The 22,474-nt window shown below is 43.6% G+C and overlaps 1 protein-coding gene across 1 annotated transcript in view; it reads right to left on the minus strand.

Moving 5' to 3' along the window:
* LOC103804410 (polypeptide N-acetylgalactosaminyltransferase 10) overlaps positions 1–22,474 on the minus strand; it is a gene marked incomplete at its 5' end in the record, with an annotated part of 40,240 nt that overhangs the window by 7,000 nt on the left and 10,766 nt on the right. The window contains 3 exons of the mRNA XM_009077022.1: positions 7,334–7,451; positions 8,267–8,450; positions 10,173–10,358. Of these exons, the coding sequence (XP_009075270.1) occupies positions 7,334–7,451; positions 8,267–8,450; positions 10,173–10,358 (488 nt within the window). The remainder of the gene's footprint in view (positions 1–7,333; positions 7,452–8,266; positions 8,451–10,172; positions 10,359–22,474) is intronic.

Consider the following 22,474-nt stretch of genomic DNA (forward strand, 5'->3'; position numbering starts at 1 on the left):
AGCGACGATATTAAATACTTAGCTCGGAAGAGAAATATTTGGCCAAGGCTGCTGCATAATTATTAGCTCTGACACTAAAGTCCTCTGGAGTTTCAGCTCTGTCTGCTGGCCCTAATAATTACAGTCATTTGCTGACTGTGTATAACTTAATGGAGGTTGGTTGCTCTCAGTTAGAGGAATATTTTTCGCAGGCAACTTCTAAAGTTCAAGGTACTTAATTACATGTCGTTATGGCGAGAGAGACAAGAAGAAAGTTGACAAACACTCCTTCTACAGAATTTCATTCCTTTTGTCCCCGCTGTGTTTTGAGAAGCTGGTACAGAAAAGATGAAGATGAAAAAAGAAACCAGCACTCAGCTTCTGTGAAGTTTCTAGTGGAATTAGAAACACTTCTTATCCTGCAGCTGCTGTGCTTTTGGCTGCAGAGGGCCACAGCGCGGTGTCGCTGCTCGGAAATTAACTGAGAAAACAAGAATTTGGGCATGTTTTGCGTTTCTGTGACAGAAATGGTTTGTGCAAGGCTCTAAGAGCTGCAACACATCTCGGAACTATAAAAAGCTGCAGGAAGAGCAGAAGGAACACAGAGCTCAGTTGCACAGACACACGTTGCCCTGCACTGCACCCTGAGTCAAGGAAGCCTGATGGGTTCACAGAGCTGCATTTCTGTGTAACACAAGTGTGAATGCCAACACCACCGTGCTGGCCTTGCTGCCTGCCACAGGATGCCTCACCTGCCCCATCTCACAGTGAATACAGCTCTTATCTGAAAACACAGCCTGCCCAGCAAGGTGAGCAGCAGAGCCCTGCAGCAGGAGAGGAGAGCCCTGTCCTTGTGCTGCACAGCTCCAGAAGCAATAACAGACAGCACTGACCCATGGAGCCAGATCCATACACAGGAGAGGCAGCATGGGTGGGAAGCCAGACAGAACTGATAGTATGTTGGGCCAGGAGCTCCAAGCTGGTACAAGACTCCAGGCACAGCAGATGACATTACATGAACACATGCAATGATATGATCAGAAAAGCTACTTAACTGAATTACTGAACAAGCAAAATCTAACATCAGTTTTACTTGCCCTTTTCCTGTTCATGCTTTCAAAAATTTACTTCCAAATGATGCTGCAATGGAGGCAATGGAAAGCTTCCTAATTCCTGCTAGCAGAGCTCAGTGACCCTTTCCAGGTACTTTGCCAACTCTGTGCCTTTTTAACGTTGTCTCACGCTGCAAGTGACAGTATGGCACCCGCAGTACAAATCTAATTTTAAAAGCATGCTTTCCATTCATTCCTTGCTGCTTTGATTTATTTTATTAGTGAGCTGCTTTGTGTGGTGACAGAACTCATTACAACCTCCATAAAGACAATTACCAGTCCTTATCTATACAACTGGAAGAAGGGGGAGAGGGAAAAAAGACATGCATTAACACAGCTAACAAAAGCATGAGAAAGCCAGAGTTAAAGGTCAGGGAATAGCATCCAAGGGTCTGTCAAGGAATAACTGCAAGGGAAGCAAACCCAAAATAGCTGTGTGCTCACTGAGGGAACACTTGCACTCTGTTTGTGAGATTTGGTTGTTTTTGAACAAGAGTACAGTTCTCAGGCATGGGAACGTACACCGCTAAAAATACTCTAACAAAAGCATGAGAAAGCCAGAGTTAAAGGTCAGGGAATAGCATCCAAGGGTCTGTCAAGGAATAACTGCAAGGGAAGCAAACCCAAAATAGCTGTGTGCTCACTGAGGGAACACTTGCACTCTGTTTGTGAGATTTGGTTGTTTTTGAACAAGAGTACAGTTCTCAGGCATGGGAACGTACACCGCTAAAAATACTGAGCTGTCACACAGCTGGAACGGTGCTGATCTGTGGGGCAGCACCTTGTGCCTTCCCTGTCACACTGACTGTCACTTACTGCCTTCTCCTCAGGCCAGGAGAGCCAGTTTCTCGTGGTGGTTTTGCAGGGGGCTGAGATGGTGCCTCAGCTCTCTGGCTGACATGTCAGTAAACATCACAGCCTGAACTCTACGCACCCGATTTCAATCAGCCATTTACTAGAACACTGTAAGAACAAGAATTAAAGCTGGTCAGGCAGACAGTGCCTTGTACAATAATCTAATCAGATCTCATCAGGAGACAACAGGAAATTTCTCTTCCTCCTCAGGCACAATTTTGCCAATCTCCATTTTGGGCTAGGAATCAGCAGCTGACAGATCTGCTTGAATTAAGAGAACACCTGGCTGTGCTGAAGTCAATGGCAATGCTGCAACAGGTTTAACTAAGGCCACAATCTCACCCTAATAATAAAAATGGGCACATGGGAAGTGAAATAACAACACCTGTGATATTACTTCCATCTTCCCAGTGGCCTGGAGAGCTGTAACTCCATATTCATAAAGCGACTCCAGAGCCTTTGACTCAGTCAGTATGCTGTGAAAGCACAAGATAATATGCCACCTATTCTCTACATGGGAATGTTATGCTGATCCAATTCCCTTTCTGCAATTTCAGAAAACAATGTCAGGTAAGACAGCTGAACCTCTCCTCTCAAACACACAATACAATGATGCAGTTGGTGTGTGAACACAAATTATCTGGGTATACAAGGTTTATGGTTTCCAAAGCCTGCACTGTAATAAGCCAATGCTTCCCAAGAGAGGGAAGAAACACAAAGGAGAGAGTTAAGCCTTGAAAATAAAGCTGCTTCTGCGGGGCACAAGAGAAATGAAGACCATGGGATGGACCAACGGAGAGAAGCTGGCTGGTTGAGCACACACTGAAAGGTGGGAAGAAAAGGGCACAGAGGATAAGTCAAGGGAGTTCTCTGCATAACAAGGTGGGTGAGAGCATGAAAGCAAGGGCAACCAATAAATCAGGAAAATTGTAATCTTCTGTACTGGAAGTATCAGCTGCTCCTGCAGCTGGGCTCTAGTGCTTCATAAAAGATGAAGGTAGCTCGTGAGGCTCTGGGATCTTTGTGTTTACACAGCACCTTCTCTCACACACCACAACCAGCATGGCCCCTCCTCACCGTCTGGAGCATGTGAGAGTAATGACAGCACTTTGCAATAATCACATTTAAAGAGTGGAGGAGAGCACTTCCCTGCTGCTGCTTGGTGGGAGGCTGCTCTGGAACCTGAACCAAGCACACAGGGTGACAGAGGCCAAAAATTCAAGACAACGGTCTGAAACTGATCTGTGCATCACCATATAGGAAGGGAGAAGGAAGCCACCCTGTACTACAGCTGAGAGCCTTAGAATTAAGCAGCATGTGCTGGCTGAAAAAAAAAAAAAAGCCCACAAAAAAAGCAGCAGAATGCTCGGCCTGTTTCAGTGTGGGCAAATGTGAGCTGCTGGAAAGTGGTGTGAGGATGTGCCTGGAATAAGCAGTGGAGGCTCACAATCAGCACTAACTTCAGCAACACAACTAGAAATGCTGTCAGAAGGGATCCCTTGGCAGCTGCACCAGAACTACACACCTGCCAGGAGATGGTGCAAAACGGGAGTCAGAAATGTGCTGCTGACGTGGGGCAAAGGAGATGCAGGCATCAGACATGCAAACAGAAGCTATGGAGCAGTTGGAGCTGTTGGAAAACATGTAACGTGTTTTATGCTATGGAAATCAGAAGCAATCCATGTTGATGCTTTAGGAAAAGGATCTACAATCACCAGAATAAGTGCAGTGGCTGTTTCCTACTGCTGAAGGCCACGAGTACTGCCCAGCTCTCATCTTCCCCTTAATTGTTCCTTTCAGGGTAACTGTCAATTTGGCTTGTTTGCACCAAGGCCTTTGAATTTCATGAAGGCTTTACAATCTCTAAATTACAAAACAAACACTGCTAAAACTGAAATGATTTATCACCTAGCGTGGGACATTCTGGATTCTCATTCTTCTTTGCTCTTAACGTGCAATTAAAGGATTGAGAAACACACCACTCAAGATCTGAGGTACAAAGTACATCTATATTTATGCCTATACAAGTCAGAGACATCCCTTTTTACTCCTCTGTTTCCCCATAACGAAAAAATCAGAGACTATACATTTATGGAAGGGAGGTGTGAAGCAATTCAGTGAAGATTATGTAAGACAAACAAAATAGAAGCCACAAAAATACAGGAAAAGAGTATCTCAAATAAAACAGAGTATAGATAAGTACTGTACAAAGTAGCATTTGCAGAAAGGAACAGTTTAAATGATTCATATATATTGCCTAGAATTAAATACAATAACCTCATAGAAAATGAAGTGGTTACGTAGGCAGGGAATAAATTGTGTTTAGAAGAGGAAAGACACATTGTTAACTTTGGGTAAAGCATTCAATTTTGTTCCCATGATTTCAGAAAGATAAAAAGACCAGGAAAAACTGTAAAAAAAATGAGAGGTATGGAAGTGACTCCAAACAAAGCAAAAAACCCACCTCAATGAAGGCCACTGAGCAGAGGAACCACAGCTGTAGAGTTTGGGGCAGCAGAAAGGAAAGGTGCCAAGTGCCCCACAGAAGATGATGTACTCAGAGGTCAGCACCTGGGATGCCCCTGAGATGAAGAATGGTTCTCACAGAACATGGACCTGCAGAGCAGGCTGCCCAGAGCACTCTGCAATTAGGGCTCAGGGAACAAACAAGGCTCATCTGAACACAGGTAATACCTGCAACGAACACTGGAGACTGCAATCTGCCTGCTGTGCCTGGGGGTGACCTGAAACAGGACAACCCTGACCAGCAGAAGTGCTGGGTTAGAGGCACTGAGCTGCTCTGGATACACACAGGTCAAGAGAAGGAAGAAGAGTGTGTTTCCTGCTTGAATATGGAATGGACAGGTCGACTCCTTAGTTTCTAATCTAGAACTTTATGTTTTAAGGGATTGGGAAGACCCAGAAAACTACAAACCAGCATTTAGGGTTAGAAAGTTTGTTTCTAATGTGAAGTTCATCTACTTTTTTTTGTCTCTCCTGCATGCAGTGTTTTCTAGTGATGTTTGTTGTACATGTTTCATACAAGGAGCAAAGCTTTTAGTGTCTGATCCATCCTCCGGCTAAATGTTTTCTGAGGTGCTAAACACTGATGCTTTCTCTGTTGCCTTGCCTGAAAATTTCTGATCAGAAGGAAGCAGAGCCAGCTGATAACAGAAATATACATGGTCTCAAAACAGAAAGGCAAGAGGCTCCTAAATAAACTTGTTTATTTCCAGTCTCTCAGCAACAGAGCCCTGGATTTTAATAAAGGCAAAGAACAGTACGGCACAGTCCGTGCATGGCCGAAAAAAGAATATGCTTAAGGAAAAAAACCAAACCACAAAACAAACCCCCAGAAGCCCTGTACTGTACTCCTGGTGAGGCTCAAGGAGGCCAGATCCAATGAAATGGACCAAAGACCACCAGTACAAAAGAGTACCTGAACCCACAGCACTCAGGCACAGGAATGGACCCTTTGTTACAGCTGGGCTGTAAATCTGGCATGCTTAGAATCTGAATTCCCAGGAGATAATAAATAATGTGAGAGCAGGTACCCCACGCCTAAAGCCAGAGCTTTAAATTATCTGACAGTGTGCCTTTAACTACGAAATCTCAGTCTGCTTCTAAAGGTAAAAACGTAGCTCTAAGCTCGCCAGGAAATGTCATAGCTTCATAAATTCTATGAACAAACCTTCTATTCTTGCAATTCCAGCAGAATTATTAAATCTATCAGCCACAGATGAATGTATCAATTTATCTTAATTTCTGAAAATACACTGAGCCTCTTTCAGTTAAAACTTCATTTTTCTGTTGCACAATGAAAGAAAAAAAGGGGGTCTTTGCAGAGATTAATTAAAGCAAATTTATCCCTCCATAAATTACCATCTCCAGACTGAAATAAAACACAGCGTGTTTCAGAGGGGATAAGCAAACAGATGAATGAAGTAGTCTTATTTCCCGCAGATCAAGCAGTGTGACTGTCTGCTGTGGCACTGGAGACAAAGGGCTTGGCCAGCCACTGTCATCACTCTTGGAAACCAGCATTTTCAAAAAGGAAGAGAGGCTGAATCCTGCACTGCCTCTCCTGCAGAGCTGAGCGTGTTACACCATTTCATCACACGCAGCACAAAGAGTAAATGGCTCCAACCATAATGACACCCCCAAAGAGAGTGTCCCCACCCCTCCCTTCCTGCCACAATTACAGAGGACAAGGCACCTCCAAGGTGACTTTATGACTTAGGTTTTTCTATGAGCAAACAATGGAAGAAAAGACTGTCTCAAAACCAATGCCTTCTCTCTCACTGTTTGCTGCCCAAGGTATGGCAGTATGGCTTGCTGAAGATACTGTGATAACCTCTGATAGCAAATTAGGCATTGAGACTTAGGAATCTGTTTTGTAAGAGATCAGCCATGACTTGTCAGGGGAGACATGCACAACTTTAGCTGCTGAAGCTAAACTGTGTGCTACAGTGGCATCACTGCCATCTTCTAGTGCTGTGCTGAGGCCCAAGTAGCTTAGATCAGTGGCATCCAGACATCTATAAAATCATATATGCAACTTCTGAAAGAGAAATCCCAGAGTTCAACATAGAAATCTTTACTCAATTTGCTCCAGCCTATGGAAAGGATTCCCCCCACTGATAAGAAGAGTAGCCATTTGCCTTCAGGGGTCTGGGATATTCCAGTGGGTTTCCTAGACTGGTACAAGTGGTGTTGGTGGGTCACACTGACTCGTTACTATCAGTGTGCATTTTTGGTCAACTGGCTAACTCAATTTTAAAGCCCTCAACTAACCAGACTGGTCAATCAGTAAGTAGCAGAACTGTCCCCAAGCCAGGCAGATAATGATCCAAAGTCACTGCCAGCAACAGCATTATTACTCCACTTGTTGCGGGTTTCTTCCCGGGTAATTAACAGCCTCAGTTCCTCACAGCCAGGAGTCAGATGGATTGACTGCAGACAGTAAGTTGCTCTCAGCTCTGGGAACTCCAGCTGAGGACTGAGGTACTCAGCTGGGCAAACACTGAGCTGTCTGAATCCTCCTTCCCTCAAGGAGGTAAGTATTTCATTGTCTTGCCAGGGTGAGCACCAAGCAGCCTAACAGTCAGAGAGAGCTCCACACAAGCTGACTCACCCTTGCTGGGAGGAGCACATGTATCTGAAGCTGTGACCACCGAGTGGGGACACCCCAGCTAATCATGCTCCAAACCTGACCCTCACAAGTGCCTGGTCACATCATCGCTGTTTCTTCTGTGCACTATTTTTCCCAGCTCTTTCACCTTCAATCACACACAAAAGCAAGGACAAGATAGAATCATTCCCATTCTGTGCCTCAGAACAATTCTTACTGTTCAAAACAAAAGTAATTTCCAGAGAACATGGCTCACCTTAAAGGATATTTCATACTGCTCTCCTCCCCATATCTCCAGACCTGCATCATACCCTCCCAGCTCCCAGAACCACTTTCTATCGACTGCAAACAGTCCTCCAGCCATTACAGGAGACCTTAAGGAAAAACCAGACTCCATATTACAAACACATTCAAAGACACAGATCTCTAGCTAAACATTTAAAAAAAACAAAGCAAGATTTGACAAATATTCTTTTCACCACCCAGTGTTCCCAGTGCCTTTACAGCCCTGTCAGAGCACCAGTTGTTTTGGCATTATCTACTATTTCCCACTTGCAGATGGGGAGGACCTGACTGGGCTCCCTTCAGAACCAGCCAATGCCTCTCCTCCAAACAGGCAGGAGTTCCAGTGATATGGTCAAGTCATTGAGCTTGACCTCAAGAAGTGTTTGGTTGGGGCTTTTTTTTTTTTTTTAACACTGCAGAAGTATTAAGGACAGCAGAACTGTCTCAATGTTGGCAAGCACAGCAACAGCAGAACACAACTCGATCACAGATTTACTTCTGCAATGCACTGCAATCATCAAAATTGCTGTAATTATTCTGCTAGATTTTCTTCTTCCCCCACCTGGGAATGACATATTAGCCACCATTGGTTTGTTGTTTTTGGCAGAACATTAGGGATACTAAGTTATGCCTGAAAGATCTTGGTAATAAATGACCACATTAAACATTACAGTTTTCAAGGAAATGCTAACTTCGGTGGGAATTATGGTGACAAAAATACAGCAATGAAAAGGAAGTGTTCAACAGCTACCACACAATGCATTTCTTTTAAACCAACAAGCTGCCAAAAAGCAAGGAGCTTAACAGCAGTTTCTGACTTTTACTATGCTGAGGAGTAAACCAACCCCATAACAGGGCGTTATTTCATTAGCCACTCGTAGCACGCTGCGTTTCAGCAACTTACTCAAAGGGATCACTGGGATCAGGTTTCTGTAACTCAGGAGGAATAGGGATCCTCTTGTAATACATCTCCCAGTCAAATGCACCTCGCATTGCATCTCCAGCCTGAGTCTCATAGCCAAAGTGGTCGTGATCAATAACATCAATCATAGGGCAAACGATTGTCTTGCGGTTTCGGGCAATGCGATCTGAGGATTGGAGAAACATGTTAGAAAACCTGCACCAGTTGGTTCTTTTGAACATGAAGTTATAAGGGAAAAACATCAAAATATGAAGTTGTCCAAGAACAGCACAGATTTCTTCCCATTCCTTCTCTTGTGGGCGGATGCTCCAGTTTATATCAATTTATCTGCTACTTCTGCAATAATTCATAGAATCATAGAATGTTTCAGGGGTTGGAATGGACCTTAGAGATCATCTAGTCCCAAATCCCCCTGCCCTGGACAGGGATACCTCCCACTAAACCAGGTTGCTCAAGGCTTTATCCAACTCGGCTTTGAACACTGCCAGGGCTGAGGTATCCAAAAATTGAGATAAAAACACCAGGCATTCATCACACAGAAGCAGAATAGGAAGACACAGCCACACTACCACAGATAACTAACTGCCAGGCTAACACCAGACACTCTTGTACTTGGTGAAGATCCTGATTTTCACAAGTGACCTGGATGTGACCCTTTCTGCACAGATCCAAGTCCAGGCAGTAACCCAGTGCACCACCCAGCAATAATTGCCCTCCAGAATCTGGCAGGAAGTGATTCAGACTAATGGCATAGCTACTCTCTGCAGGCTCAAGAAAGGCAAGTGTTACCTCCTCCCCTCAACCTTTTCTTCCAACCAAGTAATACAACACAGGATTAATTTCTGCATAAACATCTGGAATTTCTTAAATACTTTATTACTGAGACAGTCTCTTGTTGGAAGTTAAGTTTCAGAGCAGAGGCGACAAATGATGTTTCAGCTCCCAATACACATCTAACAAATCCTTTCTGTGCTGTAAAAAAATCAAAGCATACTCTACGTGTTCTCATTTAAATGGCATTTGGGCTAATTCTGTCCTCTCTCCCTGGGGCTCATAAAATTGCAAATGTTTTACACTGTTGCCAGATATAAACTGTAGTGAAAGCAACAGGATAACCACCCAACAATCTGGCAGATAAATCTGACTTGTGTTGCTTAAACCCTTCACTTGACTGTTATTGCCACAGTTTATTTGACAAAGTCACACCTCAGAGAGAGCTCTGACAGGTCACTTGCAATAGGGCTGTAAGGGAGTTTGGTACCAGTCAGAGGCAGACACAGGTACCAGAAACAGACTGCACTGTCCTTTCAATTAGTCATCCTTGAACAGAACTGACATTGTCAAACTGATGCCCCTTGAAAATGAAGCACTGCCTTGGAAAGCACTGTCCATGTGCTACAAATATCTACCAGCAGCTCTCATTCACAAGTATTTTCCACAGGCTTGCAGACTATGAAGTTAAATATAGTTATATAGGAGACAACCCCCCTAAAATCTACTTAAAAAACTATATATAAAGATCTTTTCTGTATCATGAAACCATTACTCTCTGCAAGCTGCTGAATGACCATGTGATAGTTTATTTTTCTAGCAAGCTGTAAATTATTTAAGATTTCATTTGGCAAGGAAACAAAAGAATATCATCACTGCTTTTTAATTAACCAAAGCATAGGACAGAGTTATTGCACAGTGCAGGACTCTAGAACAGAAAAAAACCCATCTTGTATTAAAGGCTACAAGTTGCCAACAATTCACTTGTCTTGTAGTTGGTTTGTTCTCCCTCTTACGACGCCTCATCTTCCTTGTGCCCACTTACAGCATGAGGAGAAAGCAGCAGGTGGAAAAAAACTGCATTCAACACCAACATCTGTGCCAGCTCCACACTCACCTAGCAGGGGTGGCAGCCAGTTCACGTTGGCCTCACAGTGGGAGTCCAAGAAGGTGATGACATCCCCGATGGCCATGGAGGCTCCAAGCATCCGAGTTCTGATCAGCCCCTCCCTCTTTTTGGTCCGGAGGATTCGCACATTTGGGAATTGGGCCATGTAATCTTCCAGGCGTTTCTTCAGGTGTTCTGTATGAAAATGAGAGATTTTAACACTGTAACAACTAATGTCTTAAAAGAAAAAAAGCAGTTCTGTCTTTACCAGCAGAAGATGCCTTTGGAGGTATGGTCTGAACAGCTAACAAATGCAGCAATAGGAAAAAGGAAGTAAGAATAATTTCTTTTAAATTCCAAGTTTAAAAATAAATGCTTAACCAAGACTTCTGAAGATGTTCCAACACCTTGGACGGAATTAATGAAAAAAAGGAACTAGGAGAAGATGAAGGAGTGTAGGATGAGAAGGAAAGCAGCAGAGAAAGAGGAAAAGGAATAAGAAGCCAGCTGGCAGACCTCTGGGAGAGCTTTATCAGAGCAGGGATTCTTGGACACTTGTGTAAAACCAGTGTAGCTTAGAAGGGACACAGAGCAATTAAGTTTCAGAAGCAAACTGCACTCAGTGCATTTAAGTTGTGTTTGGTTTCTTCAAGACACACAATATAACCATCCACTCATAAATAAAACCCAGCAATAAACCCAGTCAGACACCTTTCCACGCCACGAGGCAGGCACAGCCACTATGCATGAGGATGGCTGTGTTAAATGCTTATCAGAGGAGATATTTGCATTTAAATATGGAAATATTTACAGTACTGAGCATGGACTGCAGCCACATCTGAATTAGCACAGACACTGGCAGTCACCACCATCAACAGGAATTCAAACAGGAGAACTGCAGAGAAAGATCACTGAGTGATCAAAACAATGGACAGCTTGTTCCAAAGTGGAAATCAAAAGCTTGGTCTACATAAAGAGTGAGGGGCACACAGCTGTCTTTACATCAAAGAGTGAAGCACCAAAGAGAAACCTAAAAATAGGCTGAGCTGACGTTGGCCTCATCACTAATGGGTTGATCTTTAGGCCTCTGAAGTTTTGACTTGCTTGACAGCAAACCCCATTCAGAGTGTGCCAAGGACTGTTCATTAATGTCCCACAGTACCCACTGCCATCAGCAACTGATGGAGGAAACAAGCCTCACCAGGCAAAACTTGGTGTGTCAAATCTAAGCAATTAACTCATCTTCAAAATCTCACACAACAGAACTTGAATAGAGGCAACCAACGAAATACAAATAACCTCACAGGGTTATTTGCCTTGACTACAGGGGACACATCCACTCCACTCTGTTCAGCACAGTCTTCCTCAGCCTCCAAAGCAGGCATGAAAGGCAGGGGCTGGACAGGCTGACAGTGTGAAAGTGCCCCTGAACAGGGCACCAGGGAGGTCAGGCATTGGAACAGCTCTCTAAAAGAGCAAAGGAGCAAATAAACTTAACCTAGTTATGAGCTCTCCCCGCAGTGCTGACCTGGCAGCTGTGAAAATGGGCAGAACCCCTGTGACTAACACACCTTCTGCACCTTCTCTTTGAAGCAGCCATCACCTGCCTTCCTTCAAAGATCGTCCAAATCAACTTGCTTTTGAGCTATTCCTAGCAAGCTCTTCGCCCTTTTCAAAGCTTTGTTTAACATTCCCCAGGAATTTTTGCTCACAAATCCATTTTACTGTTTTACCTGGCAAGTCTAATTGTCCCACAATATCTACATAGGTTTCCCTGCTCAATAGAGCCCTCAGGACTTCTTGCTGTCTAGCATGCTTTTCCCTCATCCTTTTTCAAGTCCCTTCTGAATAGATCCTCTCAAGCAACCAGAAATTTCGTCCACTCAATTACAGTTTTTTCAAACAAGGGCCTTCCACAGAGGCTAGACGTTATTAGTGCAGCTGCCTTCCTCCTGAGGCAGTGGGTAGACTTAAAAAGAGAAGAAAAAAAGAAAGGAAAGAAAAGCTAGCACCACTGTTTAACATCAGAGCTCATCCCTTGCCATTGTTAGCTTATCACAAAAGATTATTTCATCAGAGAGAACAATCCTCACTTCAAGCATAAATGAGCTAAGCTCAAGCCAGGAGGTAGACCTTAGCTAATGTACCCAAGAAAAGATAAACATGAGTGGCTGCCTGTGCTCATTAAAATAAAGGAGGTAACTAACCATAACACAGAAGCTCTTGGTTCAATTCACCTAACAGTCACCACAGACACTGTAGCACTTGGAAAATCAGACCCCACAATATTTACATTGTCCAAACCAAACCTATAAGGCACTAGGAAGGTCTTAAAAAAATCCAAAGCTCCAAACCTATATAGAGCGACTTTCTGCAACTCTTTGTTTTGATAGAAATGAGAAAATAATGCTGTGAAAGATCCCAAAGGTTTGTGTTCCACCTGTGTGCTGGTCATTTACATTTCAGCATTACATACCTTTCTGAACAGTCCTGGTTTGTTGTGCAGCTTCACCTGAGGTGATACCTGAAGGCAGCCTACCTGATCCTCCAGGAGTGTGAGCACAGCACGTTCAGCCTGCTGCCAAACATGAGCATGTTTTGGGACCTGGTCTCACACACGGAGACACACACCCCAGAAGGTGAATAAAGAGTCACTGAACTTGGCCATACTTGTGATGATGACAGCTGCTCTTGCTACAGTGATTGAGGACAGGTTGATTTATATCCACTGACTGCCCACTGCATTCCCAAATGCTGGGTTTGGCTCTGCAGCACTTCTTTACTATGTTTCCACAGTAAAAACATACCACAGCATTTCATGCTTGCAGAGAGTTGTCTGCTCTATGCTGCACTGGATGTCTCACACACCACCAATCTTATGGACTGACAGCTGGGAGAAGCAAGGGAAAGCTGCAGGTACTCCCTCAGCACCTGTGCATTCACACTGCTGCATCCAGGAGGGATGGTGCTCAGATAAGCTGCTCCCAATTGCTGCAGAAAAATCCACACTTGATCATTGTATTTTATAAGGCTAAGATTTCTGTATCATGCACCGCAAGTGGGGAGAGCTTATTGCATCTACTTTCTCAAAGAGTCACAGACTTCCAAGCAACCTCACAATATACAAAACTCAATAAAACATGCTTGTCAAAAACAAAGTTTTCTTATTTCCTCATCCCTGTGCTGGTCCTGCCACCCAGCCTTGGCTTCTACACACCCAGACAAAAAATAGTTATTTCATTCTATCTTGAATATTCTCACAATTAAGTCAATTTTTGCTTTTTAAAAGACAATATTAAAAAAACAAACAAGTGGCATTAACTGCTACAAAACTTCATAAGGCTTTAAAATATATATATGTATATATATTATGGAATCTTGTCACGCTGAGTAATTTTTATTACAAGGGCACTTTTCTTTAATGCATGTTGTTAGGTGGACTGGATGGATTCCAATGTCTGTGCCTACGTTGGGCAAAGTAGCACAGCCCAAACATAAATGAGAGTAAGATTATCTGCAGATTAAAAACTAAGCTGGTAGCTTGCTAACAGACTTTGCAATAAACTTGATATACAGCAGAATCATTAACAGCACCAGTCAAGAACTACTGCTTTCTTTACTTTGAGCTCTAAATAAAATTGTGTGAAGAGAGCAGAGAAGCTTCAGCAGCCAGTCTGCTTTACAGCAGCAGCCCTAAGACTTCCCAAAAATAAGAATTTTTTCCCCCCCAGGTCAAATTTCCCTGGTGGTCTTACTGTACTTCTTCCTACTGGCCTCATCCAAGCAGAGCTGCCCTCAGATGCCACTAGTCTAGTGACCACTTGTAGCATGGCAAGGACTTCCCAAGATGGGAATTTTTCATGCCCAGTTGACTTTTCATTCCAGCCACTGCACAGCTACCAACTGAACAGGCACTTGAGAAATTCAAACCCAAACATCTGCAGAAGCCAGAGAAGGACAGAAGAGTCCAAGGACTTTTTATTTTTTACAGCTTAAAGAGGGAAATGAACAAGAAACAAGATAACTTAGACATGGATCTACAGGACTAGAGCAATGAGGCTGGTGAAGGGACTGGAGCACAAGTGCTACGAGGAGAGGCTGAGGGAGCTGGGGGTGTTCAGCCTGGAGAAGAGGAGGCTCAGGGGAGACCTCATCACCCTCTGCAACTCCCTGACAGGAGGTTGGAGTCAGGTGGGGGTTGGTCTCTTCTCCCAGGCAACCAGCAGCAGGACAAGAGGGCACAGACTCAACCTCTGCCAGGGGAGGTTTACACTGGATGTTAGAAAGGGATTTATTACAAAGAGAGTGATCAGGCATTGGAATGTGCTGCCCAGGGAGGTGGTGGATTCACCATCCCTGGAGGTTTTTAAGATGAGGCTTGGAGGCCTTTTCCAACCTGGCTGATTCTGTGATTCTATGACTGGTAGCACTGCAGTTGCAGGAGACTCCACTGTTCAAGTCAAAGCACAAGTTAACTTGTTCCATCCCCTCACAGCGAACCACACAGCAGTGCCTACCTCCTCCCTGTCTCCTTCACACCCCATCAGCTCAGCCATGTTTTCACAGAGGCTTGTGCAAAATCACCAGTAGGTTTGTAGCCTATTTGGAATTGATTCGGCTCCAACCAAAGGCATTTTCCCACAGAAATCAGAGGAAGAGATCCAGCAGTTCTCTCTCGTTTCTAACATTTTGACTGCAAGCTTTAAGTTCAACAGCTTTTGCCTCAAGAGCTGCTCTGCAGTACAAAGGAACCTCACTCACTCCCTGGAGCTCATGCAGTCGGTTTTACAGACAGCTGCAGTCACAGCTCACAGAAGAAGACTGGTCTGTTTTGTGCCCTTTTCCCCAAATCACACCCCAAGACATAACATCTTTTTATGTACGTTCCCTGTAACATCTCCACAGTATTTGGCAGGGAAGTGAGTACCAATATTTGTCATAGAAAAAAGATTAACTCATTTTAAGTACCATCCAGGACACGAAACTATTCTACAGATTTATGTTCAGAGAAAGAATTATGAGTGAAACACTTCCCCTGTCCCACTAGTGCAACATTTCATGGTTCATATGATACTATCAGCTTTGGTTTCTGAATTTTACACTGTACAGCACATCTGCAGTTCTACTACCCTTGCCATATGTGTATCATCAACCCAAATCCAGAACAAGCAGCACTGCAGAAATCAGAAACATTCCCAGGCACCTTCCCACGGTCCTCAGATGCCACTGGGGACATCAGAGTTCCCTCTGCCCTATAGCATCCTGCCTCCTGCTGAGGTGCTTTGCAGCAATTTACACTCAGAAGGTTGAAGATCTCATGAAGACAGGAGAGCCACTGCACTCTGAAAATTCAGGGAACTTGCTGAAGGGCACATGGCACTGGAGGAGAGGAGTGGAAGATCTGCAGAATTCCCTTTTAAGCAGACAGGGCTGGTTTCCCTTCCCTGCAGGCTATTTTGGCTACCTTCCAACACCCAAACCTGAAGTGCCACTGTTTATCCGGCATTTGTTTACAGGTTATCCCAGCCCTCCCACCCACAGACATGCTTGTTGGAGATTACAAATGAATCCATTCATTTTTACTTCGATACTTGGCCCTAACGTGCTATTTAACAGCTTAAGAATGAATTACACTTCTTCCTGAATCCATCACAATGTGCAAGCCAGGCCTCCCTGAAATAGAAAATTCTAAATCATTGAAATTAACTTCTCTCCCTGTTTTGGTGCAGATGAGTAATCCTTTGAAACAGCGAAATGTGCTGTTATCCAAACAGGCAGCACTTACACTAGTTTTAATTTTCTTTCAATGTTTTCACGCTCTGATCACTGAAGTTGGTTGGGAGGATAATAAATTGATTTAATAAATTGTACTGTGAGCAGCAGTCTCAATAACAGCAAACTGATTAGACTGATCACAGCTTTCTGAGATGAGTCTTCTTACAAAGAAGAAAAGGCCTGGGATGGGAAGGAATTAATATCTGTTGCTTCGCTGATTACAGTTTTGTGGGCGACTCAGTTTCCATTGCCCATTCTGCAACAGTGTTGGGTCTCAGCACATCTTTACAAACAACAACTGGGAGGAAAAGGGTTTCTGAGCATGGGCCAATAGTTGAGGGTATACCACCCCATTGGTAATATAGCAGGCAACTAACAAAGTTTACGAGTTGGTTTTCCGAAAGTCTTACTGATTTTGTTCTCTTTCTAAATGTTTTAAAACCAAGCTTCCCTTTTAGGTACAATAAAGAGCACAAAAACGGAAGTGTGGAGCCCAAGAAATAAGCCAGACTGAGTTGCTAGGACAAAGAGCACTGGTGTGAGCCTGTGCTGTGTTGCTGTGATAAACTCAAGTGTATAAACTTCCGCTGCCTTGCCTGTACCATCAATTACTTCTTCAATTTGCAAAGGGAACTTTCTCAGTGCTGCCTCCACCCCAGAGCAGACATCCAAACCCTGCTCAGGTATGGCTTCACGAGATAGTAGCACAGAACACAGAGACAAAGGTGTAATCTTAAAATGAGAAAACTCACATTTACTGGCATTAGCATATAAATACACCCAAACCTCAAGGAAAGTTTAGTAGGCTGCATTTCCAAGCAGAGGAATATACAGGGAATAATCATCTTAGCTACAGCATAACCTCTTAATCTCTTGGGAAAGTTTAATTTGTAAAGAAAGTCTATTCCAACTGCTTCTTTCTGAGGGAATCCAGAAAAACCCGTTTACTCATCCTTCCCTCATGCTCCCTTTGCTCATCAGGAGCAGTGCAGCCAACCTGCGGGGTGTGCATCAGTTCTTAATTGTGCACACTGACTCCCTGGCCAACACACAGCATCAGTTTCTCCTCCTGTGCCATAACCCATCTTTCCCAGGGGAAACAGTCATTCTCATTAGTTTGCTCTTCTCCCTTCCCATTTCATTAAATATGTATCAAGATTAAAGCACCCACTTAGGTTTTTCCCTCCTGTGTTGACTACATTTCATCTAAAGAGGTGATTTTGTGACTCTCAGTCATTTGCTGCTGATTGCTGTTAACCTCAGAGCTGCTGTGCTGACATACACACTGGAGAGCTGCAGGTTTTGGCCTATGCAGCCTTTGTAGCTGCTGAAACAGGACTGAATTCCTTGCAGTACACTTAATATTCAGCTCAAGTTTGATGTAGCCATGGTGACTAGCAGGAAGGGCATTACTGTCCCAAATACTGCCTTCAACCCGAGGAATCTGTGCCCTCATCTTAAGGCCACATGAGTAGATTTGATTATCCAGTTATTTAACCAGGGGACAGTCTGTGCTCCTGCTCAGTGCTAATGCTTTTCTACTGCATTGATACAAACATTGTATGGGCAGGTAAAACCATTACAAAGCATCCAGACAAGCCACCACCCCAATAACATTACCATGTCCTGCAGCCTGAGGGTGAGATACACACCACACACTGGTTCAGCATCCTGAGAATTTATACTCCATTTTCCATACTAGAGTTTAAAGTTGTGACAGACCAGATTAGTCTTGAATCTACATCAACTGCTTTCTGAGCACTGGAGAGACAAGAAGGGGTGCAAAAGCATTTCGCAGGATGAGAAAAGCTCACAGGACAGAACAAGCCAAATTGAACACAACTCTGCAGCCCACAGGCTTCAGGACAGAGCAGGTGCCCAGGGACAGAGTCAAAACTCCTCCTGTATGAGAGGAGTTCACTGTCTCTGTGCCTGGGGAGTGTGTCAGGACACAGCCACCGCTGACAGCGACATACTGTGTGGGGTATCGTCACATGGACCTAGAATCTACCACTGGCAGCAAGACAAAACTTGCCATCAGCCGAAGAGATGCAGGCAGATGAAGTGTTAAGACATTTCATGCTGAAATATTTTGGAACATATCAAAGCTGTGAGATTAAAGCCTTTAAAGTCACTGAGTTTTGCTGGGTAGAAAGGCAAAAGACATAAAAAAAAGACCCCAAAACAAACCAGTCCTTGGAGATTCAGCTTTGTACATGAATACTGCTGATAAAGGCAAAGAACTTCTTGGCCTGAAAGTATTTGCTCTGTGCAAACCATCAAAAAAAAGAAAATATTCTAGAAAGAGCACAAGAATTGACAGAGAATTCTACTCCAGACTTTTGTCTTGGTAGAGAAAAGTCCGTTAGGTCTAAGATGTAACCCACTTGAAAGTTGCTTTGATTTGTCAGGAATGCACCTCTTTGGATCCCAAGGGCTCTGATCTCAAGTGTCTAAGTGAGGAAGAACAACTATGAAGCCTAAAATTAATAGCACAGACCGACAAAGTTCTTCCCTTGGGGTTGCAGCCAAACAGAATATTGGAAAACTAACTGATAATCTTTCATTCCTACAACAATGCTCATACATTAATAACCATGAATGACAAAGCAAAAACAGGTTTGTCTTGTAGTCTGTATATCAGAGAACAGACAGCAAAGTATTTGGCAAAAGAAAAAAATACCAATACAGCTGCAGGGAAAACACACACACTTGACTTGTAGTGAGAACCCCTGACATGTCAGAAGTGTATCTTATACACTCACACTTTACTCTTCTTCTAGACCTCTCCACCATCAGCTCCCGATGCTCTTGTTTGCTTTACTCACAACAAATGCAGCTATCACATAAGGCAGTGACATCTGCTAGAAAGGTCAATAAATCCATTAAATCCTGAAGCACAAATCCAGGCCTGTTCACAGCTGTGCTGATACCAGAACTAAACCATCTTGTGGGCATTATCGTTCTCAACCCACACATTCATTTTAGCTGGATGACAGAGGAGAGGGCTGTGCTGATACCTGAAGGTACCTGCTTTTAAATCTTGAGCCTTGCCTTCCCCTGTTCAGCCCAGTAAATCACCACGTTCCACTGGAGATAGCCCAACCTTGTGGGTAACAGCCAACACTGGTCCTCATGGCACTTATGAATCAATGCTACAGTGAGAGAATGAGGGTGGCATTTCTTCACTAAGAAAATATCACTGCAATTAAAACTAGAAAAGGAATGTGGTTTAGATTATCCACTTTCATTTTTCAATTGCAGCAGCATTACCTTCCAATTTTCTCGAAGCGAAGAAGTTTCCACCTTTATCAAAGTCCCTCTGTGGGAACAGCTGCTTTGTCAATGCCACCCCAAATGCAGGTTTAAATTGCAGAAGCTATGATTACCAGTAACAGACACCCTGTATGAGCACTGGCAGAGGGTGTTTGAATCACATTTCTAATTAACTTCTGCAGAGAAGCAGATGTAAAGCATTAAAATGCTGATTTGCACTGCAGCTGGCAGATATCTGGATTTTTGACTCCGAGCAGACGAGGACATGTACTTCAAGGTGAGGAGAATAAAATTAAAGCTGTTTTCCTGCAAAGTTCCTCTAACAGGAGCTACATGCTTTGGATTTCTTAGTAGCAAGTGATGCACTGAGATTTATTTAATGAGCTGTAATGGAAACTCTGCTCCTCAATTATTTATTTTTTTTAAACTTTAGATGGCCAGACATCCTTCACTACACAATAATTAGCTGAGAAAGAGGTCACAGTAAACTGGACCTTTTCAAGCCACCTCATCTCCTTTCTAGAAGAATCCTTCAGACGTAGCAACTGATCTCAGAGAAATAAATACAAGATGATGAAAAGTAAACTGGTTAGTCAATTTAGGCTGTCACAAACAAAGCTGCAGTAAACAACTACAATGGGCCCTCAGGTCTCTTAAAACACTAGAGAATAAACTTTTAATGCTCTCCAGCCATTGCCTAATGAACTCTGCAGGTTTTATTCCCTTTTATTCCCTTTATGAAGGGAATATGTGAGTGCAGGCATTAAAGACATTAAAAATGAATACTCAGAAAAGGAAAACAAAATCGAATCTCATCCACATCTCACTCTGATCCAAAGCATGCTCTACCACTAACTCTTGTCTGAAGCATCCCACATCCACAAGGCATGGACAGAAATGGAGAATAACAAATTCTTCTCTTTTCTGAAATTAAAATGGGACATTTGTACCAAGTTTTATTTTATTTCTCCCCTTGGGTGCTCACTATTGGTGAATTCACAAAGTCAGTCCCACACCAGTGTAACTGCTCTGCTGTACCTGGGAGTCACACTGCAGTTTGGGTAACAAACATCACATCTGGACTGTGGAGCACAACCCCTTAAATGGCTCTGAAGCCAAATTCACTTCATAAAATTTGTGCCACTACCAGAATTAGTGATGATCATCAAAGCCAAGTCACTTTCTACATGGAGAAACGACATCAGTGTTGGCTTCCCTCAGAAACATTTTAATTGGGAAATTCTCATCAATTAACCGTCACCCAAGAACTGCTCCCTGTGACTTTATGCACCTGACAGAGCTAAACCACCAGACCAAACTGAGCATCACCAAGGGCCTGAGGTTCATGAGGTACAGCTATCAAAATGACTATGTTTCATGACAGAGAAATTCATTCTACTGAATGTAAAAAAAATTTGTTTTCTCAGACTTCCAAATCTCTCCACCTAGAAGAATCAACCTTCTCCCACTTACCCAAAGGGAGATCTCATTGACATTCTTCAAAGACATTATTTATAAGAGTCTAAAAAGACCTGAGATGGTCTGCAATGACTTCCAAAAAGCACAAACTCTCTTTACTCTGAGACTTAATTTACAAAAACAACCTTTTCACCAGCTCTTTGGGACAACAGTTACCATAACTTCAACAAGAAACCTTGAAAGCAGCACTTAAGAAAAGGTTGAGAAAAAGCATAGCTGCCCCAAAAATGCTTGGCTTTTTCTTCTGTTCTAATCTCTTAAGGTAAAAAGCTTCGAAGAATCATACTGATAATTCAGTAAGAAAGGCTGTCACCACTTTGTCCTAAGCACAGTCACTCCATATTCCAAGATGTACTAACCAGATGCACTTTAGTGCATTTAAGATGAAAAAAAAAATTACTTTTACAGTGCATGTGCCTAAAGATGAAAAGATAATCTCTTTAGCTGCATAAATCCTTTACTGTTCCATTTAAAGATCAAAAAGAATTCAAGTATTAAACCTTTTTCTATTTCAGATTATTAAGAACATGATTTCTTTCAATTAAGGCCTGGCAGATGTGGTTAATGGAACGGAGCTGTATTTGCTACATACCTGATGCTGCACCAAATGACACATTAATCCCCCCTTGCCTTCTCCTTCAGTACACTACTTAGTGACTTCTGCCCTTCAGACCAAATTACACTGCTTGTGGTTCAGCCAAGTTGCCTTACTCCCATTTGTTTTTCCCTTCAGACCATCCCATATGGCTGCCTCCACAGTTACTTGTGCTGCAATATAAAGAGAGGTTTAAAAAGTCACAGGGATTTATCTTTAATGGGAAAAAGGGGCATTTGGCTGTGTCTCCCTCTGACACTTGGGAAGGGATGGGCTCCAAGACTCCTGTGCCAGTAAATGCTCAAACCAGCTACAGGGTGGTACAAAGCAAAGGAAGCTGACGGGTCATGCATGAAGGGAGAGGGGAAAATGTTGGTCAAAACCCAGGGCTGAGATGACACTGCTTGGGGAAAACACTCCTTGGATGAGAAGCTCACAATGAGCTGCAGTATGTGCTCACAGCCCAGAAAGCCAATGGAATCCTGGGCTGCATCAGGAGGAGTGTGGGCAGCAGGTCAAAGGAGGTGATTCTTGCCCTCTGCTCTGCTCTTGTGAGACCCACCTGGAATACTGCACACAGTTCTGGTGTCATCAACATAGGGAGGTCACAGAACTGTTGGAGCAAGTCCAGAGAAGGGCCACGAAGTTGCTAAGAGGACTGAGCATCTCCCCTATGAGGACAAGCTGAGGGAGCTGGGGCTGTTCAGCCTCAGAGAGACCTCAGAGTAACTTTTCAATATCTGAAGGGCCTACAAGGGAGCTGGAGAGGGACTCTGTGTTAGGAACTGCAGTGATAGGACAAGAGGTAATGGGTTCAAACTAACGGAGGGAAAGTCTAGGTTGGTTGCGAGAAAAGAGATTTTTACTCTAGGAGTGGTGAGACACTGGTACAGGTTGCCCAGGGATGTGGTGGCTGCCTCGACCCTGGCAGTGTTAAAGCCCAGGCTGGATGAGCCTTGAGCAACCTGATCTAGTGAGGAGGTGTCCCTGCCCAGGGAAGGGGGCTGGGACTAGATGATCTGTAAGGTCCATTCCAACCCCTAAATTCTAGGATTCTAGGACTACTCTGTTAAAAGGCCTAAGAGCCTCCTGCTGCCTTTCAAAGAGGAGCAGTGGCCATGGGCTCACAAAGCTTTGCTGTCTCTCAAATGCCAAAGAGCAGTTCTAACTGTGACTGCACAAAATC

Source organism: Acanthisitta chloris, unplaced genomic scaffold (genome assembly GCF_000695815.1).
Source record: "Acanthisitta chloris isolate BGI_N310 unplaced genomic scaffold, ASM69581v1 scaffold11476, whole genome shotgun sequence".
Classification (NCBI taxonomy): Eukaryota; Metazoa; Chordata; class Aves; order Passeriformes; family Acanthisittidae; genus Acanthisitta; species Acanthisitta chloris.